This window comes from Phoxinus phoxinus, assembly GCF_949152265.1.
Source record: "Phoxinus phoxinus genome assembly, chromosome: 12".
NCBI classification, from domain to species: domain Eukaryota; kingdom Metazoa; phylum Chordata; class Actinopteri; order Cypriniformes; family Leuciscidae; genus Phoxinus; species Phoxinus phoxinus.
This window is the reverse complement of record NC_136887.1, coordinates 14,060,815-14,073,531: the sequence shown is the minus strand read 5'-3', so window position 1 is coordinate 14,073,531 and position 12,717 is coordinate 14,060,815. Positions and strand designations below refer to the sequence as shown.

The 12,717-nt window shown below is 38.2% G+C and overlaps 1 protein-coding gene across 12 annotated transcripts in view; it reads right to left on the bottom strand.

The window, feature by feature from the left end:
* Positions 1-12,717, bottom strand: part of enox2 (ecto-NOX disulfide-thiol exchanger 2) — a 275,039-nt gene that overhangs the window by 151,829 nt on the left and 110,493 nt on the right. For 3 of the 12 annotated variants that reach the window (XM_079630832.1, XM_079630826.1, XM_079630831.1), the window contains one exon: positions 9,963-10,036. The exons of 6 other annotated variants lie outside the window; for them this stretch is intronic. In XM_079630832.1, the coding sequence (XP_079486958.1) occupies positions 9,963-10,036 (74 nt within the window). Of the gene's footprint in view, positions 1-6,181; positions 6,443-9,885; positions 10,037-12,717 lie in introns of those variants that run through there. 3 more of the 12 variants (XM_079630838.1, XM_079630837.1, XM_079630828.1) reach the window with 3 other exon arrangements.

Sequence of the window (12,717 nt, the reverse complement as noted above, 5' to 3'; positions counted from 1 at the left end):
GCATGATATCATGAACAAGATGAACGATTATCAATGCAATGCATGAATCAAACTCAGAATGTCAACACTTTTAGATAAGGTTTTCCATGCATCATTTTTTATTATTATATCACTCTATGTGGGCACAGACAAATCATATGAAAGAGTGAAATCATTCAAATCACAGTGACTTCCTCTGAGTCTTGCCTATACCCTCAGATACATTATCTCACAGAAATAGACTTCAGCAGACGATTTAGCTAAACTAACACAATACAACAAGACGAAGGCATCAGCTAACACGACATTAAAAAGTTACCATAGTATAAAACCTGTAATAATGGTAAAGACCATCCCAGCCTTGTGCAGGTCTACAATTTTATCCCTGATGTCCTTACACAGCTCTCTGGTCTTGGCCATTGTGGAGAGGTTGGAGTCTGTTTGATTGAGTGTGTGGACAGGTGTCTTTTATACAGGTAACGAGTTCAAACAGGTGCAGTTAATACAGGTAATGAGTGGAGAACAGGAGGGCTTCTTAGGCTATGTTTACATGGAAACGATCTGAAGAGAAAACGCAAAAGTGGCGTTGCGTTATCACTTTTTATTCTGAGTTTACACAAGCGTTATTGGGGGGAAATCTGCGTGCATATGGTGACGCAAAAGTGTGTGAAATTCGATGTAGTGTGCACTCCAGGCGGCTAGGTGGCAATGTGAAGCACTGAAAGTGAAAGAGCCGCTGACACAGTTTTTCATGTTTAATAGATAAACACGGTAAAACTGCTGCTTTAACCCTCGGCGCTCTTCGCGTCGCTCAATAATGACAGTTTTTTTTTTTTTGGTCAATGAAATTAATGCTATATTTTAGTTTGATAATGTTTGTTATTTTCCTGTGCTGGCGCATGCCTGTGACGTAAACACGTACGCGACGCCTTCACTGTCTAGCAGACTTTTGCGTTTTTACCCTTTAGACGGGAACGCGATGGTGGAGCGTTTTTAAGATTTCCACTCTGGAGGGTGGTTTCACTTTTTTGCGTTTTTAAGCCCCAAAAACGCCGTTGCCGTGTAAACGAAAGGCACATCCGATAAAATATTTTTACGTTTTCACCTGCGAGCGTTCTCGTGTAAACAGGGCCTTAAAGAAAAACTAACAGGTCTGTGAGAGCCAGAATGCTTACTGGTTGGTAGGTGATCAAATACTTATGCCATGCAATAAAATGCAAATTAATTATTTAGAAATCATAAAATTAGATTTTCTGGATTTTGTTTTAGATTCCGTCTCTCACAGTTAAAGTGTACCAATGATACAAATTGCAGACCTCTAAATGCTTTGTAAGTAGAAAAACCTGCAAAATCGGCAGTGTATCAAATACTTGTTCTCCCCACTGTATATAAACACAAACCAACACATTCTCACCTGTGAACGGTTATACCGTTTCTTTGGGAATTTAAATTTCACATTGCGTTTACATGCACCCTCATAATGCGTTTATAATAGGATTTTGGCAATATTGCGATTAAACTTTACCTCATGTAAACGCAATACTTCGATCCAACTAAAGTGATTAAGCTCATAATCGTAGTAACCATAAATCGCATTAAACTATGTGGCGTACGCCCATTTTAATTGCAATAAACAGGCATGTAAATACCTTAATCGCATTATTACCGCACTGACCAAAGTGCGCATGTTCTCTGACGTACACAGATGCCGTATGTTGTTCACAAAACTTAATGAATGAACTCTGTGACATTATTCAGAAATTTTCCATCCACTCCGAATCGCTAAACTCTGTCAACACAACTCGCTGCACAGTCTCTGCTCCGAGTCCGTATCTTCATCCAGAAACAATAAATGCAATACAATTTAATCAATAAAAAAAAGTGACTGAGGCATTGCAGTCATCATGGCTCCGAATAACCTTCTAGTATGTCAAATGTGTATTGCATTTGCTGTAAGTAGATTAAAACAGTGGCCAGTAACATGCATACTGTATCTAAGTTCATCATTTGTATAATTGCGGTAAAAAGATAACCACACTTTTAGTGAAAAATCGGAATAATAAAAAATTGCATGTAAAAGAGAGTAAAGAGCTTTGCCGTTTCATGTAAACATCTAACTGTGATCAAGTCCTTACTCTGATTATTGGAAATAATTGCATTATCGGTGCACATGTAAAAACATAGTCATTGATTCTTACTGTGAGTGACAACATGCTGACCGGTCCTAGATGGCAGTTGAATGTGGCATCTATATATACATATCTATGAGCTGCACTCCATCAGTGCCACTGATAACTTCTTACATTTATATAGCGCTTTTCTAGGTACTCAACGTGCTTTACATATGGAAGGGGGGAATCTCCTCAAACACCACTAATGTGCAACATCCACCTGGATGATGCGACGGCAGCCATATTGCGCCAGTACGCCCACCACACACCAGCTTATTGGTGAAGAGGAGACAGTGATGAAGCCAATCAGTATGGGGATGATTAGAGGCCATGATGGACAGAGGCCAAGGGGCAAATTTAGCCAGGATGGCGGGGGTACACCCCAACTCTTTTTCAAAAGACATCCTGGGATTTTTAATGACCACAGAGAGTCAGGACCTGTGTAGTCCCCATCACTACACTGGGGCGTTAGGACCCACCCAGACCACAGGGTGAGCGCCCCCTGCTGGCCTCACTGACACCTCTTCCAGCAGCAACCTGATTTTCCCAGGAGATCTCCCATCCAGGTACTGACCAGACTCAACCCTGCTTAGCATCAGTGGGCAACCAGTCTTGGGCTACAGGGTGATGGGGCTGCTGGCCACATCATGTCGCTGCTAATTAGCATAACGTTAAACTCTTTTCAACTGTTGTCACTGCTGCTCATATAGAAAATAACAACTCTCATTTGCTGCTTGCTTTTATTGCAGCAAATCACTGCTTTATATTTTTCCAAAACATCTAGACCAAAATGCACTTTTGAGGAGTATGTTGAAGGACATTAAATAGATTTTTAAAACCATGCGTGCGCCAGAACCTGTACGAAATTCCCTTTATAAACAGTCAGCGAAAGCTTATGAATACATGCATCTCTACCCCGTCTCCTCCCTGAAATAAACATTTATGGAGCTTAAAACGCCTAGTTTTATTATGCATATCTTCATTTCCATATGCATATTCCCATCTACATGATACCATGTTTTGTGCAGTCACATTGCATTGCTAAAAACACAATGTATCCTTGTCTTGTTTTAAAATAAATATACGCTATCAACAACAACAACAACAACAACAACAAAAGATTTGTAAAAATATAATTGTATACCAAACTTTTCAGAGAAAGCTTTCAGGGAAGAGTTATTCTCATTATTTTCCACTAGTCAAATAGTAGGCTATTTTTAATTGTTTTAAACAAATCACATTTATACAATTTTGCCTTTAAGGCAAACATGTGTTTTAGGATGTTTATACAGTATATTTTTAATGGAAACAGATAGGCCTACTTTTTTTTTTTTTTTTTTTTTTTTGCAGTGTAAACAACTGTCTGACGCATCAAAGCATTTCTAAATTCATATATTTTTTGTTTAACTTCTAAATAATGATGAATATGTAATTTGAGTGCTTAACTCAATAATTAAATCTGAATAATTAATCTACATGTGTATATAAAAATAAAAACAGTTTACATTCGGTTTACTTCATTACTTTGCTCACTCTAGTAAGAGTATACACAGTCTAGTTTGCAGACTGTGCGCACATTACGCTGTGTGTATACATACAGTATATATATATATATATATATATATATATATATATATAGAAACATCAGGCCCCAGGCCTTGTGATTCATATTGCAAAAGGTCTGTATTCAAAATAAAGCTTGGCTAAAACCACTCAGATTGATGATTCACACAAAGTATTATAACAAACACTTCACTGTGGAGCACATCCAGAGATACTGAATAGTAACCTTCAATTAAAATTAAATGGCATATGTTCGTTTGGCAAAGCAACAGTTTTGCCAGGCCACTCTATCATTTATGTATCCATGGTAACATTTACAGTACAGTACGTACTTTTTCAAAAACACTTTTTTTTTTGTCTGCTTAACCCTGTTGGTAATTTATGAACAGATGTGCTGTACAATACTATATCAGAAAGCATCATACTTCCCCATAATCATACTTTCCTATAATCATACTAACATAGAGTCTAGTACATAAGAGTTCTAATCTATTAGAATTTCAATCTACTGGACAAGAACTTGTGTCTTTTTAATCACAGATGCTAAACTCATTCTGAAACCCGACAAATCACAACTACTGAAGCACTTTAGAGTTTATCAGGTTTATACAGCGCCGATTGTTATTTAGTTATTTGCTCCTTTTGTAGAAGCAAATATCTTTGGATTAAATATTATTGTTATGTGCATTAAATCCTCTTGGCATCCTCTTATATGCGACAGCCACTGAATCACAAAACCATAGACATCTGCCCACAGACTATTTCTCTTACTCAAGTCTTAAAAAAATAAGCCACTGCTTGCTTCCTTTTACGTAAGTAACCTCTGTCACAAATGCATTTTACAGTGCTGCCCTCCCCTTTTTTCATTTGGGTTCTTGTGCTCTCGTGAAAGCTCAGAGACTATCCATTATGTGCAATTTAAATGGCCACTCCCTACCCACCAAAAGAGCTATGTGCGAGAAAGTTCTTGGCTGTCACAGCAATAAGAGGCTTTTTCCTTCACACTTGAGGTTAGGGTGAGTGGGTTTACTCAGACAAAAGCCAGATGCATTTCAAAGTAAGCAGAGGGGAGGAAAAGGAAAAAAAAATACTGACAATAGAAATAGATTAGCATCTTATCAACACACGCATAGACTAAATAATGGCACGCACCCTTGATTGATGCATGCGTTTTTTGTGTGACAGTAAGGCTCTACTATGTTATTGGGTAAATAGATCAGATGACAATAGTTTATTCTTCTCTTACTCACAATGAAGTATTCAGCATGCATTCAATAAAAGAACACAGATCAAGTACACAAGCTTCATAATAAATCACATCTAAGTGATAATTATGCTAGGAAATCTTCTTTGTACAAATAATTTTCACACAATTGTTAACATGAACTAACAATTAGCAATACAACATCTTAATTAATAAACATACATGTTAACCCATACTACATGAACTAACAATATTAATAATCATTAAGATTACTGAATGCTGTAAAAAGCACTTTGTTGAAAGTGCTTGCATCAACTAATATTATTGTATAGAACCTTATTTAAATCACCCCGAACTAAATATTTGAATAAATAAAGCTTCTTTTATTCTTTCTCAGTCGGCTTTCTTTTTCTTTTTGTGTGTGACTATATTCAGTATGTACATATCAAGAGCAACTTGTTTTTTTATCAATTGAACTAGCATTGATCTTGCCAGCACCTTTACAGCTACATGTTTTGTAGTTGAAACTAACAACATGTCTTACAGTCTGTATTGTGCGCTCTAACGTGGAATAATTCCCAACAAGTCAGGCAATAAATGATACTAGTAGTCAGCATGCTTAAAACAAAAATATTTGCATATGGCAATTCAATAGTGGACATGAGTTTCCACTGCCCACTAATGTATTGATGCATTACATGACAAGATGTTGCAGGAACAGTAACCACAGGCAAGAACACAGGAGACCAAACATAATGTCATTACAATCTCATTATAACGATATAACAGTTGTTTTAATCACCGGAGCTGTCAGTGACTGCGCTCTAATGTCTGGGCGACAATGGCTGTCTCTCAATCTCAAAACCTAGTGAGCTGCCTATAACTAAACAGCACTTAGGGGATATTCCGAGGGAACTCGCGTCTTGGATTCTCGAAAATGTTGCACGCGACTGTGCTGTCTTTGTAGACAGCTCACTAGATATTATATAGGCGCTATAACGCCGAAACATCGCAAAGAAGACGTGCATTTAAAGTGGAGCGCGATGTCATTTCAGTTATTAAAGTCATTCATGTGGGGAACCCTGCATGTGCTCTGAATGTAATGTTGTTTCTTAGCGGAGTTTTCATTCATTTCTCTGTCCGTAACGTCCGTTTGTAACGGGCGGCTCCCTATAGCTACTATATCTATAGACCCACACACACGGGATTGAGCACATTTTATGTCTCTAATCTATAAAATAAAGTTAAACTCAAGACAGCGTACCTGTATACTGCACGAGGAACATCGTCCTGGGGATTCGGTTCAAAACGACGCCAGATAAAGTCCCGTGGGGATCTGGTAGTGGACGTTATTCCGCGCTAGGAGCTTTGCTGCTGGTGTCTGTGGGTCTGCTGCGCTTATAACAGCTTTAAAGATAGAGCAGACCACAGCGAGGGAGAGGGAGAGAGAGAGAGAGAGAGAGAAAGAAGGAGAGGGAGAGAGAGAGGAGGATCCACAGTCACGCTCAACAACGACTACACTGACCGCGAGTTCGCGACGCGACAAATCTAGTACGCTCTCTTTATAATTAACCAGACTGGTTTGAAAGCATTAGTATTCATATTGATTGTGCGCGAGAAACCCATTCACAAAATGCACCGTTTTATCGTTGTCAGCGATTGAAACATGTTGTATCTATTGAGACTAAAGGCTGACAAGTTCATATAAGTTCATTATGAAAAGCTAGTGATTACAGTTTATAAAGTTATAGGCATAATACAGATATTTTTCATAGAAAAACTCATCGCTTTGATTCAGAAGGCCTTCATTAACTCCCTAGAGCCTTATAGATTAATTTTATGATGGATGGATGAGCTTTTTTAGGGGGATCAAAATCTCAGTTACCATTCACTCCTATTGTAGGAAGAGATTAAATCTAAGTCTGAGTGTGTTCTGCTGACAGAAGAAAGTCAGACCTGCAGGATGGATTGAGGGTGAGTAAATAATGGGATAATTTACATTTTTGGGTTAACTTAACTATGCCTATTTTCTGACAAACTATTTACTTCTTGTTACGACAATAAAATGAGTATCAAATTTTTTTTTTTTTTAAATGAAAGCAATAACTTGGTATTAACCAACTAAAACAGGTTTAAAAGTAGGCTATATTATTTTACCATACTCTTTTTGCCATTGTAATCGTTAGTTGCCATTGTAATCGTTAGTAAAATAAGACATGTCGGTATGTAATGAGGGATACCTTTAGGCTATGTTTTTCTTTGTCTCTGTAAAGTGTGCTTATATTGTTAGGATATACCAGCAGAGGGAGCAGAGCAACAGTTAAACTCATGTGCTAATTGCCATATAAACTATAACAGGATCTACACTAAAACCACAATGCCTCTTAAATAATGCACACGTATGGGCCGCAGTGGACAAGGAAATTGCTGTTCTGCCAGCATAAAATAAATAAATAATCAAGCATCAAAGGAAGCACATTTTATGAAAATTTAAAGGGATATCATGACAGAATTTAGATTTTTGGGTGCACTATGCCTTCACGCATGACCATATTTTATATATATATAGCCATATATTTATTACATGGCTTGGTTGAATTCTAATGTAGAATTATTTCTTGATAACACACCGCTGCTTAAGTATAACACACCGTTGCCATGAAAAACAGAGTGTTGCCATGGACACGGTGTTCTTTAGCGGAAGCAATACAATCGTTTTTAAAGCAATAAACTCCTTTTTAAATCAATATTTTGTGTCAAATTATTGATTTATTTGGTAGGTAGCCATGTAATAAGCGGGATAAATGTAGAGCGAGGCGGTTGTTATAGCGACCCCTTCAGGCGGACCCCATTCAAGACCCCTCCGCGAAAGTCGAGGTTGTATTCGCTATAAAAAACGTCTCGCTCTACATTATCCCTTACATAAAACATACTGTACAATGGCTATGTTTATATGCACATCTTTTGTTTCAATCAAAATTAATTAATTCCGATTGATGAATCCGACATGTACGCTAAATAAAGTGATCGGTTTGAAGTGAGCATTTATACGTCACAAACTTTTTTTGACATGCTTATACTGCAAGAATATCTATAATTTCCTGCTTTTTGCACATACTATTCCCCTACATTGCTTCTTTTGTTTTTGTTTTTGAAAGAGCCGGCTTAATATGTATCTATTTTGGGTCCTGATTTGGAGACGACGAGCACATTGTGCTGTGCTGTTGTATTTATCAAGCAGTAAAAGCGCACCATTCCCACACCAAAAATAAAGTGTCTGTGGATGAGAGTATGAAGTGAGGACTGATGGGACGTTGTTCTGCTCCATTTCACAGACAATGAGTGGTAGGGGAATTTTAGAGTTTTAACTGCAGCTCGTTCATTATAACATTTCTACGTCATTAAACATGAGCAGGCCTTTCCCGTTTCGGTTTTCAATCCGATCAAGTCTTTACATATCTCGATCGAATTAGAAAAGGACCACCTCTTCCAATCCGATTGAAGTTTCATGCAGTTCAAGCTCAATCTGATCAATTAAGGTGTTTACATGCAGTCTGATTGAGCAGTCAGTCTGATTGCTAAAGGATTATTTGGTTGTATGTAAACCAAGCCAATAAAATGCATTAAAAAACATCCAACCAACAAAGCAAGGTTGCCGACCAGAACATAATCGAATAACACGGAGCTGTTTTTAGATGTGATTTCCATTTTCCGAGTGCAACCAGGTGTTATGAGCAGAACATGTGACTGGAGGCATGCTGGGGGTCCAGAGGTTAAATAATCCTTTGGCTTGCTGGAATACCAGAAGAACTTTAACACCGCCATGTTCACAGGTCAGAATCTCCGTGCGGCATAGCCTGGGTTAATTTCAGAGCTAAGAAGATTTAACAGATGTCTTAACACATTCAGCAGGAATTTACAGTTCGGTGCGTCGCGGTTAGGAGAGCAGGAGAGGCCGGTGTTGCGAGCACAACATTTGACATTACAACGGTCTCATAAAAGCATGATAAGGGTGTGGGTGTAAACCGCGGCCTGCTAAACCTGATGAACGCTGCAGACCAACAACCTCGGGGGAAAATAATCAAAACTTGATCTAATCCGGGCGCATTAGCATACTGAACAAAGTCAAGAATGTAGATGGCCCAACGAGTGTTTCAAATATCTACAGTAGTTCAAATGTACAGCTTAAGAGTCTATTAATATACTTTGATGTTGGATTTATATATAATTAGCTTGTTTAGGCACACTGCCACTGTGTCTCCATATACAAAGTCACCTTATTCTTTCGGTTTCGGGTTTCGACATTGGCCATCGTTTTTGGCAGCCGCTTTAGTTCGGAAATTGTTGGATGTGCATGGATGCAAAACATTGGCATATTCATTATGAACTGCTTATTTTGCCATTCTTAACAATTAGCTCTGACTATTCAAAAGCCGAAGGGGATACAAACAGCTGTCAAGATGATTTTTCATAGGTAATATGAGCATTTTTATGTTTTCGGCACTCATTTTAAACAGTTTTCATGCAATTAGGGAAATAAATGTGGCATGGCGCTGTTTTAGTCGCGTAAAAATATTCCAAAGCAGCGCCTGAGTCATTTCTGCTGCGAGGCAATTACATATCACAGCATCAAAGTGACACATTAAAAGCACTGGAAACATGGACTTTGATATGTTACTATAATATGTTATTAAGCCTAAGTGAAAAACAATACTTCTTTAAAGAGAGGGTTTCACATAAGAGCCTCCTTGCATGTCACGGCTCTTATCTGTAAATTAGCTCAATAAGAGCAATCAAAGTCTGTCTAAGCAGTGCACTTTCCTTTCATTTACTCTAATCGAACAGGCGTTTTCCCTCAAATTTCAGGGTACCACATCATATATTAAACCACTGCCAACAGGTGCAATTAATACTACTAATTTGGTTTAAATTCAGACATTGGGGAAAGGACAGAAAAGAAGATCTAACCATGTTGCCTCGTTCCCATCTCCGGCTATCATTTATTTGGTGGTAATGGAGCTGTAGGTGTTTGACAGATGATTCACCTTTACAAAGGTGAGCTAGTTCCCTCCACTCACGGACACCAGCGATGCCCCTGGCTGGAGCGGTTTGCCTTTGGCTGAAAAACAGCAAATACACAATAATGTGACTTGTGCGAGACAGATGTTTCTCTTTGGAAGCGCGTTTGCTCATTACCCATTTTCCGTTAGTCACAAATATGGTGTTCATGTTTTAATAACATGAACACAATAAAAACAGGCCAAAGTTTCTCAAGGCAGCATCTAATGAATTCTCTTACCTCACAGAGAATGATTAAAAGCTGGGCTCTGCTCTTATTTAATTCATGGCAAGTTGAGGGACTGACTCAACTCCTTTTGTCCTGATTTCAAACAACCATGTGCTTTCAGTAAGTTGCTTATTTTATGAGCAAAAAAAAAAAAAAAACAGTTTAATATTGCATTAGCTGAGAGCAAATTACATAGGTTTTTAGGGGTGTAACGGTACGCAAAAATCACGGTTCGGTACGTACCTCGATTTTAAAGTCACGGTTCGGTTCATTTTTGCGGTACAGTAAGGGAAAGAAATGCAAAACATTAAACTGCTGGTTGTTTACTATAAACTTTTTTTAACAATTTGTTTACACTTTTTTAAACACACTTTTTAATAAAATATAATTAATAAAAAATATATATAATAAAAAAAGAATAAGAAATAAAATACTGCTGCAAAGTTCTCCACTAAATAAAATACTCTTAAACCAATACTGGCCATGCCGCTAGCTAGCGAGAGGCTGGGCTTGATCGGGCCGAATTTTAGGCAGTAGATTTTAGACAGCAGTAACCGAACCCGACCCAAGCCCGACAGGCATAAAGATATTTATGTCCGAGCCCGACCGAGAGTTAAAATCCCATTTTTTTTTCTCATACTAATGACACATGTACGTTTGTTTGTGTGGAAAGCCCGCTTTTGTTAAGCAACTGAAAGGAATTTGGAAATGTCAACAGATGAGCACATCAGCGCGCATGGAGCAACAAGCGCTCTTAACACAGGCGCGCTTGCACGCGTTTCGTTGTCACAGCAACATAAACAAATTTCCGCACACAGGAAGACAGATGTTATGGTAATATTTTACATGTATTTGAATCACAAAAACGATTAATCAGATTTAATCAGTGCAACGCGGAGACTTCCGACACTTAATATGTTCGTGTGGAAACTCGGAATTGACGCATGTTCCGCACACAAAACTAGCCTAATTTAACGTTACGTGAAAGATTGCATTCGGTGCACATGTGAACCGTACCGAGAGTCCTGTACCGAAACGGTCCGGTACGAATACATGTACCGTTACACCCCTATAGGTTTTAGTTAAGAATACCATATATTTGGATTAAGATCCAGTTTTCAGAAAAATACTAGTCTTATTGGTCGAATTAAAAAGAAGCCATGAATCTCTTTACGTTACAGGACGTCTTCCTTTCACTGGGGGGAAAAACGCGGTAAATGGGAAAATGGGGGGTGGGGTGGTGGTGGTGGGGGGAGGGGGGGGTGTGTGCTACAATAAAGAGAAGCTCAAGCCCCAATCACTGCGTCAGTAAAGCAATTAAAATCCCAATAGCTAACTGGAATTCTGCCCATTATTTGGTCCAACCCACATCTGAAAAGTGTAGCACCTAAATATAAATCCTGAAGGCCTTGAAACTCAGACAAAAAGAGAATTTCAAATACATCCAGGGGAATTCACTGCACAGGAATCATATAAAATACAGGGATTCCTGGATGCAGAGTAGAGCATGGCGCTTCCCAGGGAATGCATGAACATGCAAAGTTCGCTTTGCATAAAAGTATCTGCTAAATGCATAAATGTCCATTTTAAATAAAAATGCAAAAACTTCTGGGTTAAAAAAATAAAAGTATATGAATGTTTAAAAAAAAACATCACAATAACGACAACTTTCCTTTTCTTTTTCTTTTTATAACACACGTCATGCCAATGTCTGGTAAATGTAGATATGTGAGCATTTAAACTGGCAACTTTTAAATGCATCAATTATTGAGTTTCATCAAAGCGGTTTTAGAATAAACAAACAGATGTTTGGAGCAGTTGTGTTTTCATTAAGATAATGGATAGTTTTTCTTATACAGTTTTTTTTATGTACATTTCTATATTTGGCCCGTTCAGCAGCACTAATGACACAGTAACAGTTAAAGCTCATTGTCGGTTTGGAGTCATTTTAGGGATCTCATTTGATGCTCCTTTAAATTAATCCTGAAAGTAAAGTATATCTTTGGGAGGGGCGGGATCGAGATTTTTTTTTCCCACCCATGTTAGAAGCAGTGTTTGTGTTTTGTCAAAGAGAAGAGAAGTCTAAAGGCCGTGACACACCAATCCGCATCGACTTGTTATGTCATGGCCTTAAAGGTGTAGTAAGCGATTTCTAGTACACACTGTTGACATTTGAAATCACCAAAACAAACACGCCCCTACTCAAAAGGGTCACACCCCTATCTCGATGCCTCTGCCCCCACATTCACGTACAAACTTTGCAACAGCTCCCTACATAACACTGTAGTCCAAGTAACTAATATATTACAAATGTGACAAGATTAAAAGGTTATAACGATCACTAAAAGTGGAACCAAAAGAAAAAAACCTTGATCTTACTTTCCGGATACATTTTGGGGGCCGGTGGTGGGTAAACTGAGAGAATGTCAATATTGTGACCATACCAGAAAAATAAATGTGTCTACATTAGAATACCTGAAGTGAACTTCTCTGATGGACCTGAACGGCAACAG